At 58.1% G+C, this 21,916-nt stretch overlaps 9 protein-coding genes across 9 annotated transcripts; 5 read left to right on the top strand and 4 right to left on the bottom strand.

Annotated features, from left to right (window-relative positions):
* Nucleotides 1–361: 361 nt before the first annotated feature.
* MKK02DRAFT_44856 (uncharacterized protein) lies at nucleotides 362–3,655 on the bottom strand (the record flags this gene model as incomplete). Its single annotated transcript, XM_053093117.1, has 12 exons — nucleotides 362–881; nucleotides 927–1,167; nucleotides 1,215–1,688; nucleotides 1,733–1,883; nucleotides 1,926–2,491; nucleotides 2,535–2,580; nucleotides 2,630–2,725; nucleotides 2,778–2,873; nucleotides 2,921–2,974; nucleotides 3,041–3,304; nucleotides 3,346–3,482; nucleotides 3,535–3,655. The coding sequence occupies 12 exons, from the start codon at nucleotides 3,653–3,655 to the stop codon at nucleotides 362–364; spliced, it is 2,766 nt and encodes a 921-aa protein (XP_052945929.1).
* Nucleotides 3,656–4,194: 539 nt separating this feature from the next.
* Nucleotides 4,195–5,707, top strand: MKK02DRAFT_33413 (uncharacterized protein; the record flags this gene model as incomplete). The annotated part of the gene is made up of 8 exons (XM_053088712.1): nucleotides 4,195–4,486; nucleotides 4,678–4,714; nucleotides 4,759–4,893; nucleotides 4,939–5,121; nucleotides 5,170–5,230; nucleotides 5,279–5,461; nucleotides 5,509–5,581; nucleotides 5,634–5,707. The coding sequence occupies 8 exons, from the start codon at nucleotides 4,195–4,197 to the stop codon at nucleotides 5,705–5,707; spliced, it is 1,038 nt and encodes a 345-aa protein (XP_052945928.1).
* Nucleotides 5,708–5,868: 161 nt separating this feature from the next.
* MKK02DRAFT_44854 (uncharacterized protein) lies at nucleotides 5,869–8,073 on the bottom strand (the record flags this gene model as incomplete). Its single annotated transcript, XM_053093116.1, has 4 exons — nucleotides 5,869–6,142; nucleotides 6,194–6,686; nucleotides 6,734–7,522; nucleotides 7,572–8,073. 4 exons carry the CDS (start codon nucleotides 8,071–8,073, stop codon nucleotides 5,869–5,871), a joined length of 2,058 nt encoding a protein of 685 aa, XP_052945927.1.
* A 2,396-nt stretch (nucleotides 8,074–10,469) lies between these two features.
* MKK02DRAFT_44853 (uncharacterized protein) lies at nucleotides 10,470–11,609 on the top strand (the record flags this gene model as incomplete). The annotated part of the gene is made up of 3 exons (XM_053093115.1): nucleotides 10,470–10,628; nucleotides 10,681–10,878; nucleotides 10,929–11,609. 3 exons carry the CDS (start codon nucleotides 10,470–10,472, stop codon nucleotides 11,607–11,609), a joined length of 1,038 nt encoding a protein of 345 aa, XP_052945926.1.
* A 295-nt stretch (nucleotides 11,610–11,904) lies between these two features.
* Nucleotides 11,905–12,388, bottom strand: MKK02DRAFT_44852 (uncharacterized protein; the record flags this gene model as incomplete). Its single annotated transcript, XM_053093114.1, has 3 exons — nucleotides 11,905–11,997; nucleotides 12,077–12,202; nucleotides 12,299–12,388. The coding sequence occupies 3 exons, from the start codon at nucleotides 12,386–12,388 to the stop codon at nucleotides 11,905–11,907; spliced, it is 309 nt and encodes a 102-aa protein (XP_052945925.1).
* Nucleotides 12,389–13,720: 1,332 nt separating this feature from the next.
* Nucleotides 13,721–14,522, top strand: MKK02DRAFT_24537 (60s ribosomal protein l11; the record flags this gene model as incomplete). The annotated part of the gene is made up of 3 exons (XM_053086905.1): nucleotides 13,721–13,784; nucleotides 13,837–14,059; nucleotides 14,282–14,522. Coding segments are annotated over 3 exons (528 nt in total), but the record flags the coding sequence as incomplete, so codon positions are not given.
* A 485-nt stretch (nucleotides 14,523–15,007) lies between these two features.
* Nucleotides 15,008–16,042, top strand: MKK02DRAFT_44850 (DNA-directed RNA polymerase III, subunit Rpc31; the record flags this gene model as incomplete). Its single annotated transcript, XM_053093113.1, has 6 exons — nucleotides 15,008–15,139; nucleotides 15,217–15,394; nucleotides 15,494–15,658; nucleotides 15,712–15,773; nucleotides 15,822–15,948; nucleotides 16,008–16,042. The coding sequence occupies 6 exons, from the start codon at nucleotides 15,008–15,010 to the stop codon at nucleotides 16,040–16,042; spliced, it is 699 nt and encodes a 232-aa protein (XP_052945923.1).
* A 625-nt stretch (nucleotides 16,043–16,667) lies between these two features.
* MKK02DRAFT_44849 (uncharacterized protein) lies at nucleotides 16,668–19,002 on the top strand (the record flags this gene model as incomplete). The annotated part of the gene is made up of 5 exons (XM_053093112.1): nucleotides 16,668–16,829; nucleotides 16,887–16,928; nucleotides 16,986–17,443; nucleotides 17,491–17,571; nucleotides 17,622–19,002. 5 exons carry the CDS (start codon nucleotides 16,668–16,670, stop codon nucleotides 19,000–19,002), a joined length of 2,124 nt encoding a protein of 707 aa, XP_052945922.1.
* Nucleotides 19,003–19,178: 176 nt separating this feature from the next.
* Nucleotides 19,179–20,477, bottom strand: MKK02DRAFT_27646 (putative cytoplasm protein; the record flags this gene model as incomplete). The annotated part of the gene is made up of 4 exons (XM_053087378.1): nucleotides 19,179–19,307; nucleotides 19,368–19,721; nucleotides 19,778–20,190; nucleotides 20,234–20,477. The coding sequence occupies 4 exons, from the start codon at nucleotides 20,475–20,477 to the stop codon at nucleotides 19,179–19,181; spliced, it is 1,140 nt and encodes a 379-aa protein (XP_052945921.1).
* Nucleotides 20,478–21,916: the final 1,439 nt, after the last annotated feature.

The following is a 21,916-nucleotide window of genomic DNA, read 5'->3' as shown; positions in this document are numbered from 1 at the left end:
GAGGGCCGATGGAAGGTGGACGACCTGTCCCCGACTGGTGTTGTCAACAACGACGATTGTAACGCGACTGTGGGATGGGCAACCGAAAGATCGCGTTTGTCCGCGTCTGCCTCAACACTTGATGGGACTGTATGATTATAGGAAGAGCTCAGAGAGATAGATGGGAGGAGTGAAGAGCTCATAATGGTTGATGATGAAGCGAAAGGGAGGTAAGGTTGGCTGGAGCGCGAACTGTGCAGCACGCGTTGACGCGACTGACTTTGCCACCCAAACTGGCCGATCATCCGATCTCGGTGCGTCTGGCAGCCATGTCACGATAACACCGAGCTCCCAAGCAGATATACTCTACACCGATACAAGGCTAAGGTAAGGGCGGCTCCCACCCCACTGGCAGCCCTATCGCTTCCCGCTCTCTCCTATCCGCCTCTCTTTGCAATCCCGCTGCGACATCCTGCCCCACCTGACCTGCCTGTCCCGGAACCGCTCCTGGCCCCGCTTGCTGGCCCATCGCCCCAGCATGGTCCATTCCGGCTTCCCTCTGAGCCAGGAATCTCCCTCTCACCCAGACAAGAGCGCCGAGCAGCCCAAACAGACCAAGGATCATCACAGTCTCCAGCAGATCTTCCGCCTCGTCCAGTCCCCCAACACCTCCATTGAGATTGTCCTCGTCTCCGCCGGCCCAACCTGACCCTCCATAGTCGTCCGCTCCGTCCTCGCCGCCGCCATTATGACCGGTGGGATCCTCATCGCCATCCCAGACCGGTGGCGCAAAGACGGATTTGATCCGTTCCCAAGCGGAGATGGTACGGTGCTCGTCCTCGATGTCCTCGAATAACGGGAGCCGCGGGACTTCTCCACGAGTCTTGAACTCGACCCATATACTAAGATGTCAGTCATTGTCGCAGCGTGAGAGACCTGCGACTCACCTCTTCAGATACAGCCCAATCAGGCTCACACCCACAGCCAATCCAGCCTCACTACTGGTCTCACCTGCTAGATCGTAGTATCGCTTGGCAAGGTGCCAATCCCTTGGTACCCCTTCTCCGTTCTGGTACATCCATGCCAGGTTCCAGTACGCCATGGAGGATGTCTGTGTGTCCGCAGCGGTCTGGTAGTACCCTGCCGCCTTTTCGTATCTCGCCTCCGGACTGACACCGATGCCCTGGTCTATCTCATCAGCAGGAGCACTTTATAGCTGAGCAGAGTCAACTCACAGAAGTAATCCCCGACTTTGACCATCGCATCGACATTGTCCTGCGCCGCGCTCCTAACCCACAGCCTGACCTCCTTCTCCTTCCAATCTTCGCCCCCTTTACCCTGCAGACCCCTGATCCCCTCTCCATCTTCCCTTCCATGCTTCGAGAGGTGATACGCCACGTTATTCTGGCCCGTCTCGTACCCCATCTCAGCGGCGATCCACCACCCCAAGACTGCCTTCTTTTCCTCTCCCCTCAGGTACGCTCTGTCCGCTTCCTGCATGTATGGCTCCGTCCAATCGCCCTTCTCCGCGACGAGCTTGTACCATGCCACGCTGACGCCGCACATGCCTTGACCGCCGGAGCCTGAAGCGGCCTGAGAACGGGCCGTGCGCGCATGTAGACGGGACAGAAGGTGAAAGGCTTCGAACGGCGAGCCATGGCGGATGGCGGCATCGAGGTATTGAGTAGCTTGGATCCGCTCACCGCGTTCTGTATATCAGCTAGAGCCCGTGGAACAGGGGATAGCAACAGACCCAGATGAAGTTTCGCCATGTTGACTTGAGCTTCCGCCAAGTCTTGTCCAGCTGCAGCGCCAAAGTAATGATACGCCTTCTGCTTGTCGACCGGTACCAATAGCCCATCCCGATGGATGACTCCCAGACCATTATGAGCTTCGCGGTCACCCTAATAGTCAGCATAGCTCTCGCGTTTAGTGTAATGACTTACCAGCTCGGCAGCTCGCTCGAGCCACATCCTCCCCCTCCGCCAGTCCTCCTTTCCGCCTTCGCCACGCATAGACATCCTCCCCAGAAAGCCCGCCGCTATAGTGGCCGGATCCCTTACCGAATCCTCCTGCTCCTTGCTCATCTTCCGCTTGGGCATCACCTTGCCTTCACTGTCAAAGTCCGTGGGCCAAAGCTGCCTCGCCGCCCGGAGGAAGTACTCTTTCGCTTTTCGGTAGTCCTGCGGTATCTCTCCGACGCCTTCGCCACCGCTGGAGATACCCCCTGGGAGGAAGTAGACTGAACCGAAGTAGAAGAGTCGACCGAGGCGGACTGTGTAGACAAGGCTGTCCCGGTCAGAGTGGTACTGGTAATACTCCAATACTTCGCGCTCTGTCTCGCCCCGCGCGGATGCTGAGGAGGCGCGAATGGAATTGCGTTGAGCCATGGCGCCTGTAGATGCCCACGAAGCGTGCGGGCCATAGATCCCCCCGGCGAGATCAGATAGGCGAGTCGAAGTGAGCGGGAGTGTACGTCCCCCAGGTGGTCCCGACAGAAAATGGGCATAAGCTTAATGTCAGCTTAGGCCTAAGCTCAGGCAATTGGTACGCACATCTTTCTGCGGCGGCCTCATACCAGTCCAATGCAGTAAAGCAGTCCTGCGGGGTCAGCACAGGGCTTCCGTTTCCCAATCGAAGAGGCACATACCTCCTTAACTCCAATGCCTGCCCAGTATCGATATCCAAGGGCCATCTCGGCCGGTCGGAAGCCTTGCAAAGCGGCGAAGGTGTAGTAGAGGGTAGCCTGGCGGGATCAACTATGCTCCACTCCCCTGTGGCGACTGCGAAAAGCTCACTTTCGCTTGATCCGTCTCCACACCGCCCAAGCCTGTGGCATGGAAAAAGCCAACGAAGAACTGTGCTTCTGCGTCCGGCTTTGACTCGAGCAGTTTCTATGAAAACGTCAGCTCGGCACCGTCGCTCGACGAGCTGAACTAACGGTATATGCCACAAATGCAGCTGGCAGATCCTGCTTCACACCTCTTGGTGGGAACTGATTGTTCAGCATGTTCTCATCGAAGCTCCTCCTGCTGAGAATGGTCGCGCGAGCACCACTCACCATTCTCAATTTTGCCCGCATGCTCAAAGCCTCTGTACACCCCCTCTCCTCCGCCTCTCCAACAAGAGTCCACATCCGCTCCACCTTCTCCCTCCGTGCCCGACTGATCTTGCCTCCACTCCCCTTATCTGACCGTGATGATGACCGCCGTTCGAGTCCTGGTACCCGCAGACTTTGCGAGACCGACTGAAGGAGGGCAGCTGGGAGATTGTTCAGCGTGCGGATGAAGCGGGGTAGTAGGCGCAGAGTCGTAGATAGTGGGCCCTGAATATCAGCTACGGATCACGTGTAGTAGCTCTACGTACCTCATCTGTCCAGCCCATACCTCGACCCCATGATCGGGTATCGGTAGCTAGTGATCCGACTTTATCGATAAGATGGGCATTTGGCGAGGGTTGGAGGGCAGTGAGAAGGGTGCGAGCTTCGAGGAGTGGAGAGCACACTATCGGCTAGATCAGCTCTCATTCAGTCAATTTCACGATAGCATGACTGACCGTCAGCGTCCAAGTCAGGGCTGGTCTGAGTCTCCTCTACAGCGACAACGTTGATCGCTAGACAAGCCAGTACCAATCCCAGGAGGATCGCCGAGACGCGAAAGCTTCGTGGGGGACGCATCACGGAGATACCTCGAGGTGTGACCCTCAGGAGCCTTGAGTCTGGCTGAAGCAGTGATGAGGTAGATGTATAGATGACCAAGTTCGACAAAGGAGAACGCCAGAGAACGCTGCATCGAGAGCTGACACGTCTCAGGCCCGTGCGTATTGTACGTAACAAGCTCAGCTCCACATTCCTTAAAACGGCAGATCGATCAGCGTTGTGCGCTTCAGCCTCCCGGTGCTCGTAGCATGCTTATTGCAGTGGGCTGTGACATGGTGGACTCCCCAGTGGTCCGCAGGTAAATTCGAGACTGGGTGGAACAAAGTCGCGACTTCGCTTAATCGGTGCGGACGGTCTATGCGGGGCATTCGGGGGAGATGGGTGAATCTCGGGTTAATAGCCGGGCCGAGCCTCGGCTGCCAAGGTGGAGGTTGGGTGGAGGTCAATAGCGTGTGAGCCGATCATATAAGGCGCCGCCGCGTGCAGCCCGCGCCCTCGCCTCGCATCCATCCCGAACTCCCTGTCCCACATCTACCCACCCACACTACATCAATATCATGTCTGAACCCGCTGTCGGCTTCACCCGGCCCCCGCCAAAGCAGTACTCCGAGGAGGACATCCTCGCTCTTCCCAACAACCTCTCCAGCGCCCCCTTCATGAAGGATCTGAAGGAGAAGGGATTCTGCGTTATTCCCAATCTGGTTCCCAAGGAGAAGTGCGACCAGTACATCGACGACGCCCTGACTTGGCTCGAGGCGTTCGACTTGGGCTTCAAGAGGGACGACAAGTCGACTTGGACCCAGGATCATCTGCCCGCGCATGGAAAGGGTGGACTGTATAACCGCTATGGTGAGTATTTCTACTCTCGCGTATCTTAGGGAGAAGGAGGATATCGTCGTCCTTATCGGCGAGGTCGGGGGCAAGGAGGAGGAAACATGCGGGCTTTCACGCGGGTGTCGGATATACCCGGCTTGACAGAGTGGGGGCCAGTCTTGGCAGAATGGTTCTCCCCCACCCATAGATACCGAGCTGACTCGCAGCTTGTGCCCATGAGGACTGGATCTGGCGAATCCGATGGTGCGTATCCTATCACTTTGTGCAGATTGTCGGCTGATTTTCAGCGAGCCCGGCGTCATCAAGGCTTTTGCCGAACTATGGGGCACCGAGGAGCTCATCGTCTCGTTCGACGCCGTCAACGTGACCTTCCCATACGGCGAGCACGGTCGCAAAGACGTTGACTGGATCAACCCCTGGCCGTGAGTTTCCCATCCAGGCGTAGCTGTACCGGAGCTGATCAAAAGCCACCAAGATCAGGACCCGAACCACCCCATCTTCCAGCTCGCGCAAGGCATCTTCACGTGCAGCGAGTCTGGGCCCGAGGACGGAGGACTTTGCGTCATGGCCAAGAGTCACTTGATGCACCAGAAGTTCTTCGACGCCAACGGGGGGGTGGATGAGTCCAGGACCAAGACAGCCCTCAACTCGTACGTCTCAGCTGTTGCGTCCCTGCAGTACTCAAGCTGATGGCCAAGATACCACTTCCGAAAGGAGGAGGCTGACTGGTACAAAGCCAATGGATGCTATGAGGTCAAAGTGTGTCTTCCCAGCCGACAACTGAGAGTGCCCATGCTGATGTACTAGGTCGAAGCTCCTGCTGGCTCCATTATCATGTGGGACTCTCGTCTCATGCACTGGAACCGTCTCCCTACTGGCGATCGCATCCGAGTTGCCGGATATGTATGCTACCAGCCGCGCAGCCAGGCAACCGAGGAGCAATTGAAGCGGAAAGCCGAGGTGTTCCACAACCGCCAGGTCGCTACTCACGTGAGTACGACTTCTTCGGAGTATTGGTCGAGCTGACTCCCCGATAGTGGCCCGCCCTCAACGATGTAAGGGAGCTGTATCAGGGTGGACCTACGCGAGACGGCAAGCCAGACCCTGCTAGTAAGTCTGCTCACCATTATCCGGTCCCTGACAAGAGGCTGACGAATGCCAGACCGAACCCGCCCGACCAAGGAGCCTACGGAGACGGACACGCTCCTCAAGCTCGCCGGTGTCAAGGCGTACTAGGTTGACATCACGTGTATCCCTATATCATCGGACTAGCACTTTCAGTTGCGAATTGTGTAGCGAGAGATCGATCGTATGGAGCGCCATACCCACTTGAACAGATCAGCACGAAGGGACATGTAGGCTTTGAACTACATCCTAGATTTGTACAAACTACAGATCTACAACGTATCATGCGCTTCCGCATCGCCATTCTCACTAATAAGCTCCACACTCTCTACCATCTCCTTCGCGGGCGGCTCAAACACCGGCCTCACCCATTCCGGCGGTCGTCCAATCAATTCGGTCATCCTGCTGTGCTCCCCCTCCAAGCCCAGCAGTATCTCCACGATATTGGACCCAGTATGCCCATGCCGCCTCCTCCACCCCGACAAGCTCCCACAAAAGTGCCTGCCAGCCTTAAACCATCCACCCCACACGTCCCAGAAGGTATCGCTGTCAAGTCAGCTGGTCATCCACATACACGATGTTGACGGTCTGACGTACCTCATCTCCCACGAGTCGGGATCGCCTGTATCCCCAAATATCCGCGCGTCCGCCAAGACGTGCGTGACGAATGCGGTGATGTCAAAGGGCAGGCCGTCCGTGAGGAAGCCAACGATCCGGCCGCGGAGGATAGCGATGGGCATGAGGATGACGCGGAGATCCGCTTTTGACGAGTACGAGTATTCGAGGAGGATCTTGGAGATGATGGCAGGCATGAGGCGGACCTGGGATGCGTTGATCTCGTCTCGGAAGGCAGAGGTGGTGAGGTTGTAGATGGCATTGAGGATGATGGTTTGCTGCTGGGGATTGAGGGGAGGGAGGATGCAGTGCGAGATGGGAACCTCTGGTTGTTGCGCGAGGAGCACGCGGAAGAGAAGGCGAGCGGTGTGGATGGAAGGATGGAGGTGGGGCGGGATGACATGCCCTGCTAGCGGAGGCGGGGCGGGGAGAGGGAGAGGGACCGGGGGATGTGCGTCGGCATAGCCTGGGGAACCTGAGAATATCAGCTCATTGTAATCTTGGTCAGATTGCCCCACTCACGCCTCAATGCGCTGGTACTCACGCTAGCCGTGGCACACGCCGTTACGCTGGACCGAGAACCAAGCGACTCTGACGAGCCCTCGGCCGACATGGCATGTCCTCCGCGATGTACCGACGGCCGGCGCACGATACTGCTTGCCTGATCCGAGTGCTCGCTCGGCGCCGGAGCGAGCTGATACGGTGTACCAATGGTATACGCGCTCACGGGTACCGGAGGCGACTCGTTCAAAGCCAGAGATGGGGAGAGCAGATCCTCGATACGGATAGATCGGGGGGAGGGAGCGGTGCTGAAGTGGGATGTGTGTGTCTTGCCGAGATGGATTGGCGCGAAGGAAGAAGTCGAGCTTGTCGGTCGGCTGTGTTCGGCACTGGATGCGGGAGGGATGAGGGCGTCATTGGGAGGGTCGTCTGCCGTGTGGGTGCTGTCCTCTCGGCCGACGTGCTGGTATTCTCCCTCGCCGCCCTGATGGCCGAGAGACGCGTCGACTCCGTCCTTATCACCCTCCGTCCCCCTTCGCCGCTTCTTCTCCCGACCAGCACCTTCCGCGCCTCCTTCGCTAGCTCGACGCCGGGGACTAGTCGCGCGGTGCGCTGGTATGGTCGATCCACCAGCCTGAGACGCCCACAATTCCGCCTCTAGCCCATTCTGCCGCAGCACTGCCTCCAGCCGAGCCACATACTGCTTCAGACTGGCCTGTGCCTCCTCGTGCTGTGCTTCGACGAGCTTGCTTTTCTTCTCCAGAGCCTCGATGGACGCTTCGAGCGTAGAGACGTGATTGGCGCGACGTACTGATCAAATCAGCTATCGCCTCGCCGAACGGGAAATGGACAAACGTACATCTCAAATTTCTCTGCTTGAGTCTGTTCTTCTCCCGCTTGACCTCGAGCTTCTGCGCGCCGCCATCCTCGCCAGACGAGGCGAGATCATCATCTCCATCGCCGTCTCTAACCCGGTGATCGCGTCCCGAACTGGACGCGCTCAGACGATAGCCGACCGATCCCTTGGTAGGTGATGTCGACGCCCTGGATGTGGATGGAGTGGGTAGTGTAGCCGGACCAGCATAGGCTGATGTGCGGCTAAGCGAGGCGATAGCGGGGGGACGGAAAGCAAAGGTACGGGAGGATGAGGCGATGGGTGGAGGTGGTGGAGGTTGGTACCGGTCGTGGTGGAGATGATCCTCCCGCTGTATCGCCGAGCTCGGTCCTGCATACTGCTGATAGTACTGCCCTTGCTGCGGCTGAAGGTCTTGTGGATGCTGATGGAAGGGCCGGTCTGGCGAGCGTGGACGTGAACGTGATGGAGGTGGTTGATAAGCATAAGGTTGATGCTGTCTCGACATGATGCCGAGAAGGGCCTCGAACTGGCCAGACCAAAAGTTGAAGCAGACGGACGGTGAGACGATGGAGGGGAAGGGGGGTCAGTCACTCTGTGAGGGTTGTCACCTCGGTATATATACTGTCGCCCAGCTGTCTTGTGAGAAGTCTCAGCTACTCCGCCCGTCCCCTTCCTTTGGTACCCGCTCGCCCGGACGCAAAGCATCAAATCAAAGCAAGAGAGAAGCGAGAGCGGAGCAGCTGCTCCGAGGGCACACACAACAGGGCGCAAGGCACGGTCAGGCACCGCCGATGTCACTCGGTCCTATTTAGAATTCTGTATCCGACCTACACCAAGTCAAGTACAAAGTCCCACGTCCGAAGCATCGATGGGACTCCGCTCCGCGTCGCCGTGCTCGGTCACCCTGACTAGCCCGAATAAGTGTCCGAATAGGCACGGATTCTCGGACATGTGCACCGGCCCAGCCGCCGGCTGGTCGCTGTGCCTGATCGTGCTTGACCTTCTCCACGTCCCACGCAAGCTAGCGCAAGTGGGGCGGAGAATTCCTCGCTCAGGATGACGCATCAGAACAGATCAGAACACCCCTGCCTGTGGCCTTATCTGGTCGTTATGGCCGAAGCCCATCGACCGCCTTCTCCGCGTGCTGGTGCAATTTTCGTCACTATCGTTCGCTTGACATCACTCCTTGCCTGCAAAGGTATAGCCCCACGACCAGCTTACCGCCACTGCACAGATCAGGTCCCGATGGACCGGGCCCTTTTACAGATCAAAGACTGATCACTCTGACTGGCTATATGGTGCGCAGCTCTGCATCCGGTCAGATAACCCACCAAGACAACTGATGTCTGAGCTACCTCGGTGTCCGAGAAGTCGACCATCCATCCAAGCTCACCACCTTATGGCCGCCCTTCGGCGCTTCGGCGCCATGGGCCCTTGTCCCACTGCCGCGGCTGCGTCAAGATTTTTTTTGGACGCCTGGGCGTGACTTCATCTCCCTTGTTTCAGAATTTAGCCGATGTTAACCCTCCTCAGCCCGGTCGTTCCGAGCCTACCGTGGATCAGTGGGCCCTTGATGCTGCTCTGATGCTGGAGCTTGACTGCCTGTCTCTGACAGCTTCGATGGTCCACGCGCGGCAGAGGCGATATCGGTGTGATGATTGCACTCAGGGGCCCTCATGGCATATCAAGCAGTGCTGGCCTCCCCCTTCTGCGCTGACATCCAAGGCTGGACGAACTGCTGTATCATGATTGTGTCAGTGAATATACATCCGCTGCGCTAGCATCGATCTCACCGCACCAATCGGAGCTTGATGCTGCGGATGCTTATCGTTGATAGCGAGTCGCTTACGCTGAAGTCCAGGCCTGCGCCTGCCTGCCCAGGCCAGGGAGCTATGTAGTATCGGTCTCAGGCACCTTCCCGCCTTATGGCATGCCGTCAACCATTGATCGCTGATCCGCTGATCTTCGGCCTATTTTCCTGAAAAGGGTTCACACTGCTCACTTGGTCCTCACCTTCCGCGGCAGCGGTCTTGCTTGCGCTCGCACAACTCTGCTCTCACATACTTCGTCACCACGACCATGACGCAGGTGCGGACAGCTCTGAGATATAGTCAGGTGGGCAAAGCCATGGCATAAGCGCCACTGAGAGCACAGCGGTCGCAGCAACGTCACAATTCCGCCGTGACATCATGTATATTCATGCCGTTGCAGTTCGTCTCCCGCATAGAACATCTGTGCAGAATCTCACCTGTGAATGAGCTCATCCATACCTGCATGACTGCGACATTCCAAGGGAGACGGCTTGGAACCGTGCTTACGCCGCCTCGTGTCAGACATGTTCCCGCTTTACGGCACATTGAGATATTCCGCGGGAGTGGGCAGGAATGGGCGCGATGAAGACTCTCGACAAACGGACATCTATCCTTCTCTTACGCTATAATGAAGCGGGTACTCACTCGGACGTGCTCACTCTCTTCGAGCCCGCCATTCGGCGCTGACGTACAGCCTTCTCAATGCTTCCCGATGACAGCAGCGCGGGTCGTCGCACGTCGTTCGGTAGGGTCGGCAGAATAGGACGAGTGGACACAGCGGGACGACAGTCACACTCATCTAGCCTGGCTGTAGCCGTAAGTCTCATCCACCTCCCACCACTCTTTCAATATCAATGAAGAAGCACGTACCCCAATTTGCGCTTCTCCGGTTCCGACGCAGCTTTTCTGTCATTTTTCAAGATAACGCTTGGTGTAGAGGGAGAGAACGATAAGGGTTCGAGGGTGACGTCCGCGGGGCAGCAGATATATCCAGCCTCTAGTATATGGACAGACCCGCTTCCCCCTGCTCTTCCTGTATCCATCCCCATCCTCCCGTCATTCCGCCTCTGATCAGACTCACCCGCCCGCAATGCGTCTCTCTAACCTACTCCTCATCGCTGCCGCTTTCATCTCGGCTGTATCTGCGGCCAATCGCTGCCCCCCTGGTAAAGGGTGGCATGACAAGGGTTGTCAGGACTGCCAGGCGGGACAGTACTCCAATGGCGACACCTGCAGCGAATGCCCAGTCGTGAGTACCTGTTCGATGCACACAAAAGGCTTGACACCTCTGACTCCGATAGAACACATTCTCCCGTCCGCGGTCGTCGAGCTGTACGGACTGCCGAGCGGGCGAGGATACCCGCGGACAGACTGGCGCCAGCACCTGTACCAATTGCGAGTCTGGCACCGCCACTCCCGGCAAGGGCCAGTCATGCACTGCTTGCAGCAAGGGATTCTACGCCGAGCACCGTGGTTTGGCAAAGTGCGAGTCATGCCCAGTGAGTCTTTCGTCAGTGGTCACTCATCGCGGTTTGCTCATACCTGGTAGTGTGGCTCGTACGGTCCTAACGAGGGCGCAACCGACGAAAAGCAATGCAAGAAGTGCGTCGACTTGGGCGTCGTCTTTGGATCCGCTGCCGGTGCTGCTAGCTGCTCGAAAGCTGGCGACACCACTCAAGGCGGATTCTTTATCGGATCCAAACAGTGCATTATGCCCTGCGGGCCCCGATCGGCGTCCGACTCCCTCAAGTCTGGCCCGTGCGACCGATGCCCCACCCGTACCAGGCCCGACGACCCGCGGAAGACCTGCACGGCCATCCCTACCAGTGATCCTGACTTCCACAAGCGACGCAACGCCGGCATCATCTGCCCCAAGGGTATGACCCCCTGCCCCATCCCCCGTCGTTCCAAGAGCCGTCACACCGTGTTTGAGTGCGTCGACACCTCGACCGATGTCTTCTCCTGCGGCGGGTGTCCCAAGGAGGTCGGAGGGAAAGGGGAGGACTGTACGGCGGTGGATGGGAAGGTGGCGAGTGTGCGGTGCGAGTTGGGGCTTTGCAAGTTCGACTGCGCGGAGGGTTGGGCGGTGGGCAAGTCGTCGTGCGAGCGTGTCGGTCCGTCAGCTACCGAAGGCTTTGCGCTACAGTTCCAGGCTAAGAGGGGGAACCGGTCGGCGGTGGAGAAGAAGAGGACCATCGCGGGCAAGGCGGGTATCATGGGCTCATTGTAGAAGAGGCGTGTTTCCAAGGTCAGACAGTAGGATCAGCTTATAATTATAGTGTATGCAGCCTGGTTTAGATGTCGACCTCTAGTGGACGTGAAGCACTGACGAAGAGGCTGATGCCGGTGTCGTGAGTAGGTCAGGGGAGAAGAAGTCAGGCCGCATACCCATCTCTGCCACACTACACGTCTCCCTCGTATGAGCTGACCCCTATATCATCTTCCGCCTCCCGAGACATCGATCAATTATAAGCTGTAACGCCCCATACACCCCTTTACGCTCCGGCCGAGTCATGCGCCCCGCCCTAGTGGTGTGTTCCTCCGAGAAAGTGGGACCCGGCGTGCTCGTTGACGCGGGAGTATGCCATGGCGTGGTGTCCTGTTGGCTTCCAGCGCAGCTGTGGTGTCAGCTCGTGACCCTTCAGGAGCCAGGGAAGGGGATGAAGAGGTAAAGAAGGGAGAAGGAAAGCACCTCACATGTTCCCGGTCCTTAGTTATGTGCCTTGTCAAATGGTAGCCGGCAAAAGAGCACATAACGAAAGTCATGGCGAGGAGGGGGTAGATCTCGACAGGTACCGGTCGAGCGTGGAAGAACTCTCGGATCTGATCTGTCAGCTCGTGTCAGGGTATGAGCGAAGGAGGGGCCGAGGATGTGGGGCGCGCATGTAATGGGAGAGGATTTGGCGGATGGATGCTTACCTGCTCGGAGGACGATGCGTAGCCACGAGACCGCTGAGTTTGAGTCGCCATACGCAGGCCGAGTAGGCGGGAAGAGGTACGAGAGAGCATGGTGCTTAGTGTGAGGGAGTGATGAGGTCGGATGGGTTTGGTATGTGACGCTTTGGGTGGTCGAGTTGTGGGTGGTATCTTGATGGTGATGAGCAGCTCCCCCTCTCCCACCTCGACACCTTTATACCGCAGCCTTCATGATCCCACGCTCGTCCCACTGCTGACCATCCTCGGAATCGGGCGCGAACGCGGTGGATAGTAAGCAGATAGAAGGATCCAGCGCCCAGTAGATCCGCATACCTCCTTTCGCACTCAGATATGCCGAGAGCGGTCCGGGCCGAGGAATACAAATTCTCGGACCCGCCTTTGTCCTTATTGGCGCCGTTACTACAAATGACAGGCCCGCGTGATTGAAGTGGCCTCGGATCGGTGCGGACGATGCATCTGAAGTCATGGAAACGGTCGGTAATGTGCGATTGGCGATACCGGTAGAGCATGTGCCGGGCGAGATTGGGGCGGAGTTCGGGTGGTATTGGCGGAGGTGAGACGGGAGATGTAGCCGCACGATGGACTTGCTTGCTGAGTAGTAGCCGCTGGACGTACGCTCGGTAGCGGAGCGGCAGGATGGGCAGCCCTACTCCGTCTGCGTGAGTACAGGCGGTCAAGGCTGCCTTAGCCACCATCGCGCCACTTAGGTTGTAAGGATTACGCTCTTAGAGGCAAGACTAGCAACATGGCGCTGTAGGTATCCGGGCAAGGCAGCGCATTTCGCACAGGGCCAATGACGGCAGTGCTGGTTGTGGGTGTAATGCATGGAGCTCAGCGAGGCTTTCTAGGTGGGAGCCTCGGGTGGACGCCGAAATGTAGGTCAGCGTCATCGTCGGCGATAAAGTCAAGTCCGATGGCGTACTTCCGACGGAACCCGGTTGATTCTTGGGTTTCTGCCACACTCGCGGAATCCGCTCGCTAGCGTCGGCGATACCTGAGATCACGTAAGCGGGTACTCCTCGCTGTCACGCTCTTCGAGCTGCAAGGAGAGTCAACGGTTTGCAATCAGTCAATACAGATTGTGAGTAGGCTGCTATACATACAGCTTCAAGGCTACCATACTGATACTCTGCAGTCGTCAAAATGGTATGTCCGAACATCGAGAATGCCGCGGCTACAGTCCCGAATGATAGGCGATAGGGGAGATTCCGGGGCGATCAAGGTGGAAGGGAGGAAGAGGAAGACATATGGAAGGGGAGATCATGGAAGGCGCACCTTGGACGCTGTTCCCACATTGAGAGCGTGGGGTGGAAGTCAGGACGGATCGGCGGCGGGAGCACTGGACTGTAGGGAGGCTGGAGAGAAACATGAGGGGAGTTGCTGGAGAATCTTTGCTCACCCGCCCAGGCCGACAAAACCGCCGCCGTCAACCCCATGAAGGAGCTGAGGATCGAGAAGTTGGTCATCAGTGAGTTATAAACGCCAGCATCATCACGACTGGAGGGAAGCTGACTCGATAGACATCTCGGTCGGAGAGTCTGGTGATAGGTTGACCCGTGCCTCCAAGGTGCTCGAGCAGCTTACCGGTCAAACCCCCGTCACATCCAAGGCGCGCTACACCATCCGATCCTTCTCCATCAGGCGTAACGAGAAGATCGCCGTGCACGTCACGATCCGTGGGCCCAAGGCCGAGGAGGTGTTGGAGCGGGCACTGAAGGTCAAGGAGTACGAGCTGAGGAAGCGGTGAGTTGGAATTTGCGCCAAGATGGTTGCGCACAGAAGGGAGAGTAGGGAGAAGGCATGCAGAAGGACGAGGGGATGTCACCCGGGTGGATGCGATGGCTCGGACGAGATCGAAGTTTTGGGTGGAAGAACCGAGAACAGGGGACATGGCGGATCAATGCGCGGCGGCGAGCGGGACACACAGCTCCACTGCACTATCCATGAGTATCGCTGACATCGCAGCAACTTCTCTTCCACCGGTAACTTCGGCTTCGGTATCGAAGAACACATTGATCTCGGTATCAAGTACGACCCCGGAATCGGTATTTTCGGTATGGACTTCTTCGTCGTGATGGGCCGCCCGGGTATGCGCGTCGCCAAGCGCAAGAGGGCGCAGGGAAAGATTGGGTTCCAGCACAAAGTCAAGGTGGACAACACCATTGCTTGGTACAAGCAGCGGTTCGACGGGATTGTCAGCCGATAGGGAGGGCGTGTAGGGTAGATGGGGTGTATGCACAGGCATTGGATACGACCGTTGTTGGCTTGCTCGTGGGATACGAGAGGGCGGTTGGGTGGTCGTGCTGCCCGCGACCGAAGTGAGGCTGTCTGCTTTTTGCCTGCCTGTCCCCTTAGCAGGTCCAGCCCAGGATTTCGATACAGCCGATTACCCCTCGAGTCTGTATTACTCGATACCCGCCCTCCGCCACCGTAACCTGCCGATACTAGCGCTAGGAGCTGCAAGGTGCTCTACAAGTCCTCGTCTCGCCAGAGGCGATGTTGGTCCGGGCTGCCTTCCGGCGGAAGGAGCAATAACAAAGTTGGAAGACCAAAGATGCACTAGACTTCGCGATATCTACTTCTGCACATCTTCACCGACTTCCACCAGCCACAAGACCACCTTCTCGCATACGTCCGCCCAGCTATCCAGCTGGCTCACTTCACGCTCGTCCGACCAGCCAGCTAGCTGCTATGTCTCGAGGCGGGTTCCGCGGTCGTGGCGGGGGCGGTCGAGGCGGAATGCCCTCCGTCCCCGGCATGTCCCACGAGGCTTATCGGGAGATCATGGCTGCGCCGCCTCAGCACGCTGGGATGTTGTATCCTGTAAGCTTGCCTTCCCAATCTGACTGGCGTGCACTGCCTGTAAAGCCTGTAATGCGGGCCTTCAGCTGATTCCATAGCCGCTGAGCTCAGCGTCGGTCGCGTTCCTCCCCCGACCATCGGACTTTGAGTCTGGCATGATCAGGAAGGAGACGGAGCTGGAAGAGACACTACGGAAGGGTATAATGGTGGATCAAGAACAGGGGACGTATTGGTGCGGGTGGAGATTACCAGAAGTGCGGAAGATGGTCGGAATAGGTCAGTCTCGCTACTTCTCCTTCGCATACCACCCGTCTCCTGCTTTTCGGTCACCGGGGCGCGGGATCCAGCAGGGCTTATCGAGGCTGACTCAGCCAGAGATAGAGACCTACTCGGACCTTTTCGCTCGACCGACAGCTGCAGCGCCGAATGATGAAGAGCTCGACCCGGTCAAGATGAAGATGGACGAGATGTTCTTCCCGCCTTCATTATGGGACGCGTACTTTGAGCCGGAGAAGGAGCAGAAGCGGGGAAAAGGAAAGGGTAGGTCCAGCACCAGCATACTATCAGCAATCAGGGCCAATCTGACGGGGTAGTACCGAAGAAGCGGAAAACGTTGGACAGCGACGGCGATGACAAGCCGGACGGAGAGGAGGCGGTCAGTCCTAATCCCTTAAAGATGACAAGGGAGCGCTGATGTGTGCAGGAAAAGTCATCGAACGCTTCATCGGCTGAAGAAGACGCAGAGTACGAGGACGAATCAGATCATCAAGACTACGATGCCAACTACTTTGATAATGGAGAAGGAGACGACGACGAGGGTGGTGAAGATGGTACGTCCTGAGCTACATGATACTGCGGTATCAGGTCTACAAGAGCTGACATCTCGTAGAGGACGTCGGGAACGGAGGGAACTTTGACGAATAGACGAAACAGCCTGAACCACTTCATGACTTTACGACAATCACGCGTCCGAGCCCGCGGTCTCGGTAATCACATGTACCACCGCCATATCATCGCATCACATGCCACATATTCAGTCTCCCTTTCGGTCCGATTGTCGCTCAACCGAGCGGTTCCAACGAATTACCTATCTCTTATCTTGCCCCTGATCGCCTCCTTTCACCCCATCACCCCTAACTTTACTCAAAGGATCATGCCTTCAGACACGTACCACTCGACTCCGACCCCGCGCGACCCGCCCCGACTGGCCCAGGAAGGGGTCTGACGGGGGTTCAAAGGGCTCTTCGCCGCCTCCCCCGCTCCCGTTGTCGGAGTGACTGATTGTACAGATCGACAGCCCGTCGGAGTTGTTGCTTTTCTACATCAACATTCGCTCGCCTCTCTTCGGCAGTACCGGACGCTTACACCCTACTTACGCTCTCCGCTAGCCCAGTCCGAAACCCCATCCCCGAGTCCCGTTGTCGCCCGCTCTCGACCACGCTCTGCTGTGAAGCCCTTCCCGATTGATCGGCACAGACTCCGCTATCCACCCCTTCAACCCGCCCACGCCCACTCCGCCAGCATGCAGCGCCACTTTTCCGACCCCAACATGGCCACCAATCAACGACACGCACCGCAGCGGCCGTCCCGCCTGAATCCCGCTCTCAACGGTCGGAGGGGTTCAGACCCACCTGCGGCTCTCCAGGGGAGAGGGACGGTCAGTATGCCGACCAGCCCGCTGAGGCGAGCGGTGGACTACTCGTGGAACGAGGTGAGTCATAGCTGCTGGTTGCCCCATTCGTCCAGGAAAGACCGGCTGACGTGGCAGCCGCACAGCGCCCAAGACATGTTCGGCTACGCAGGCAAGGATGTACGTATTTTGACTGCTTGTCGGTGCTGAATGTCAAGGCTTTGCTGATCTCTTTAGGATTACAACATGGCGCCTGACCTCTTCGCTTCTCCCTTCTCCACCCGGCAGAACTTACCGAACATCGATGCCGAGCCCGACCCGTTCCACCTCACGGGTGCCGCTCTTCCTGCCTACGGCTCCACCGGCGTCTTCGGTCTCGCAGGGTCAGACAGCCACAGTCTCGACCGAGGCCTGAGCGCTGAAGCTGTCGACGATCTCGGACGCCAGCCGCAGTGGAGTCAGCACGGTGACGCTACTTCGCCCCTTTCGGCCCGGCCGGACAGTGGGGGTCACTACGGCTCTCAACATGGCGAGGAGCATCGTCACGGGTTCGCTGGAAACATGGACGAGGAGGAGCGGGAGGACGAGCCGGGAACGGATATGAACGGGCAGCAGAGAATGCGGAAGAAGAGGCAACAGGTACGGGTGGCCTGTACGCACTGCCAGAAGGCGTGCAAGAAGTGTTCGAATACGAGGTGAGCTACCGTTTCCCCATTTCGCGGTGTAGAGCTGACACTGATAGACCATGCGAGCGATGTGTCAAGTACAACTTGGCAGACTGCGTGGACTCGACTCGTAAACCGAGAAAGACCGGCGTGAAGCGGTAAGCCAATCCAATCGAATCGTATGTGACGGGCCGAACTGACTGTATAGTGGACCATACAAGCGCCGATCATCAAAAGCCTATCTCCACTCTACCTCCATCTCCTCCGTCAACGAGTTGCGATCGCAGCACTTCGGCTCATCCTCTTCTCCTCCACACCAACACAGCTCGGATCTCCTCCACAACTACCAGCTCCCCCAGCTCCCCCAAGACTACCCGGCTGCAATGGGATACAACGACCGCGGGCAAAGTGTCATCCCGCCTGAGCTGGGGCATCACTATCAGAGTCAGCTGGAGCTGAGGCAGGAGAAGGCGATGTACGAGCAGGAGCACCGGCTGCTTCTGCGGCAGCGACAACAGCAGCGGCAACGGCAGAACAGCCTGGGCCACCTGCAACACCATGACGCCTTCCCTCCACGTCGTCAGCAATTCCAGCAAGTGCCGTACCGCCCGTCAAACGATGACCATTCCCGCAATACCTCATGGTCCACCCAAGACTCCCAATCTCACCCCTTCCCGCCGCAGCCGCCATCTCCGACCCTCCCTGCGCCTCGAGCATCACAGCTCGAATCCGCCCTTTCGGTTGCCCTTTCCGGACTCGGCGCACAGCCACGCTGGGTCGACGGACAGCGTGTCCTGGACCTCCAGGCCCAGGGCGCCGGTACGCTCATGCCCCACACGCCGACGGTGCCGTTCCCCATGAGTCTGCGGCGGTCTGCGAGGGATGCCGATCCATTCAGCCGAGCGGTCAGCCCGATCCGGGGCCTCCATGCTGGAGGGCAGGAAGAGCAAACGGTGAAGAAAGCTTCTTTCCCAGGCGGGCTCATACCCCAGCATCCACCTGGGTACACCGGCACTCCACATCCGTACGGTTCGACGCCCGATGTCAAGCCGGTCCACGTGGAGTATCAGCAACCTTCGAGCGCCGGCCAGGATACGAGCATGACGATGGCTCACACCGCGCTGCCAGCAGTCTCACAGCCGGGCTCCCCACACCCTCTCTCGTCTCAAGACACATCGTCTCCCTTTAGCACAAGCGACATACCCGGCTCTTCCGCGCTCCAACCGCAAAGCCAAGCTTCAGCTGCAGGCTGGAACGCGTGGAACACCGCTTCTACCGGCTCACCGACCACCATTGCCCTGAAGCGGATCCGCAGACCCTCGCTCCGCACACTCATCATGCCCGGTATTTCGCGCGCCGGGAGCCCCGTCAATTCGCCCACCATCGGCCCCGGCCCGGTCTCGGGTACGTGGAGCCCTGGTCTGGCGATGACGAATGAGCAGCATGAGCGGATCATTGGGTCAGGGGCTGTGGGAGGGGTAGGAGGGACGAGGGACGGTACGATGAGTCCCACGTTGTATCAGGGAGATCTGGATGGAGCGGAGGAGTTGACGTGGAGCTTTGGGGCAGCGCAGACCATGGCGGGATGAGTTGGAGCCCAATGGTAATTGCTGAGCGAGGGACAAGTTTTGGCGCTACATATTTGAAGCAGCGATTAGGTGTATATAGATGCAATAGATGTTGGAACCTGCATTTGCTACGATGCGATGCATGTTTATGTTTTGGCCTCTGTGCTGAAATACGGACAAAGTGCCTTACTCCCACTTCAGTGTGACCAAGCCAATGGTCCCCACACCATTTCGCTCGCATCGATCTCCTCCGGCGTTTTACGACGCGCAAAAACGTGAAAGTGCGAAAAGCCAGGGACGGACTGAAGACGAGGCGGATTGACAAACTTTCCTGTCAGCTTGGTCGGTCTGCGGGGTATACCACTTCCGCAAACAGGGCAGCTTACCCAGAGGCACTCCCATCCCCGCTCATCCCAGAGGCTCCTGACCATCGCACCCACTTCTTGTCCGCCCTGGCTCTGGTACTCCACCCCAGCCCATCGCCTCAGCTCCGCTCCCGCGAAGTTACAGTCGACAGAGTGCCACTCGTGCTTCTGTTTGGGCGGGATGCGCTTGGGGAGAGGTACAGGTAGCTGCAACGGACGAGGTCCGGCAGATGATGGTGTGTCGGATGTAGTGGCATCGCCGAAGATGTCGCGGGAGACGGGAGTGACGCCTGTAAAGCCCCCAAGACCCTCTGCTTCTATGCGTGTCCAAGCGGCTGTGTCGTAATCGACGAGATCAGGATGCGCTATTGGTACCTTCATATTGTCAGCGAGGTTGCCTGATAAGACACGGGAGGTAAGGAGAGACATACTCTGGACCAGACGCAGTAGTGCCGCACGCCGTATGGTACATTGTATGGCCAGTCATTGAAGAGAACGGCGTATCGGTGTGGATCTAGGCCATTCGGGTCAAACCGCAAAAAGTCAGGGAGGGGGTCCGCTTTCTCGTCGTCTGCAGAGCGCGCTGCTTCTCCGTTCCTCTCTGCGGCCATTTGGCCTTCGACGCCCTTATGTCTGTGTAGCCGGTCCTTGAGGCTTTCGAGGCTGACGAAACCGGCCGATGAGGGAGTAGAGGTACCGGAATCGACATGCGACCTGCCGCCTGCAGCAGCTGTACTGCCCAGCCTGTTCTCAGATGGGTGTTCTTGATCGGCTTGAAAGGTGGGACGAGGGGTTTGAGGTGTCGCCTGCGCCCAGGGTAATCGAGCGCGTGTGAGATAGTTCTCTATCGCATCAGCTACGCCTAGCTAAAGAATGAGTGACCGCACCGGTAGACCCATATTCCTTCTTAATCCCAGCACTCCAAATGTCATACCTCGCCTGCATTTCCTTGTTCCGCATCAACTGCTCCAGCTCTCCGCTCTGGATGATCCCCTTGAGCTCGCCCCAGGTGAACATCCGGCCATACGCGTCCAGCTCCGCCTGTGTGGGAAGACCGCCGACGTTGCTTGGCGGTGGATGAGTCGAAGGACCGGCATACCGATTGTCGTCGAGGTAGCGAGGCTCCTGCATGATGTGTACGGCCGTTGCAGATGAGGGAGGAGCGCGACTTTTGGAACGTCAAACGGGCCGAATTTAAGGTGTGTGTCTCGGCTAAGGCCGATATGAGGAATGTGGAGCTAGTTTGCCTTTGTGGCGGTTGCTGCTGCGGAGCTTATATCAGCGCGGTAATTTGGCTCTCCAGGAACAGATCGATATGATCATCGACGCATAGGTAGCCTGCGGGATGATCGTTCGTGATGGTCATCATGTTTGGCCATGAATGTTTAGCCCAAACCTGTCAATTTTCTTGTGCGGTGTTCCAGACGTCAGCAGTTGCGCCGGATCTTTTCGTGATCTCCGCGCACGCATGCGCATCATGCTCATGAAGGTGGGCTACCATGTGACAGGCGGATGTAGGATATGGAGTCTTCCGAAGAAGCTTCGAGAGGACAACGCGACTGCTCGATGATCGCACGACTTGCAATTGCATTGGGTGGCAAATCGCCCTCATTTACGTAAACAGCTTTTTCTCGGCTCCGCGCACGTCACACCCAGCCACCGAGTCGGCCTTGAATTTCTCATCTCATCCTTTATTTCGCTGTCTACATCGAGGTCATCAGCTCAGCTGGGTGTATCCAGTCCGCCGTCGACGATAATTCCGACTGGGGACTAGCCTTTACATCTCATCATACCCTGTATCGGTCAGATAGATCCATAGGCATCGTTCTTTGTCAACAGCTCGTTCGACCAGATTTATCAGCTCTCGAGCTCGACCCGATCGCCATCGTACCCAGTCTCCATATACCCACACAGTAATGACAGACGTCATGCGCTCTCCCACCGCTCCCGGCACAGGCCACATCCCGCAGACATCGCTTGCGCCCCCGCAACCCGGGGACGGTACCTACCTCACGGGCGCATCCAGCTCGAGGGGTCTCAGGGGAGGCGCGCCAGCTCGGCGGGGCTTTCCAGGGAGTAGAGGCGGGATGGGAATGATCAGAGGAGGAGGTCCACCGCCTGCATACGAGCGGAGGGAGCCATCGGCAAATGAGATCCCGCTACCGCAGCGGAATCTGAACGGGTATACTGCTAGGCCAGACGGGCAGCGATACCCCCGGCAAGACGCGCGTCGGCCACATTCGGTCGGCCATATGCCTGCTCCTGGGCCGCATAGCTCGGCTCGGCCTCCGCCAAGCGGGCCTCACTTCCCAAACGGCCATGCGGGACCGAGCGACAACCAGCGCGGCCGTGGCCCTGCCCCACTGGCGGAAGTACGTCCGGTCGTCCAGCCTCGTGCGGAGGCGACTGTACGCGCAAAGTTTGCATCCTTCCCCTATCCCGGCTTCGCTCTGCCTGGCGATTCTTCAGCGTCAAACACCCCAGAAGCGCTGCCGGTTTCGCCGAGCTCGCGAGGAGGATTAGTGGACCGAAGGGGAGCGCGGGGGTCGAGAGCAAGGGGTCGTGGTGGA

This window comes from Dioszegia hungarica (genome assembly GCF_025882075.1).
Source record: "Dioszegia hungarica strain PDD-24b-2 chromosome Unknown MKK02contig_8, whole genome shotgun sequence".
NCBI lineage: Eukaryota > Fungi > Basidiomycota > Tremellomycetes > Tremellales > Bulleribasidiaceae > Dioszegia > Dioszegia hungarica.
Note: the sequence above shows the minus strand (reverse complement) of the source record. Positions and strands in the feature narration are given on the sequence as shown.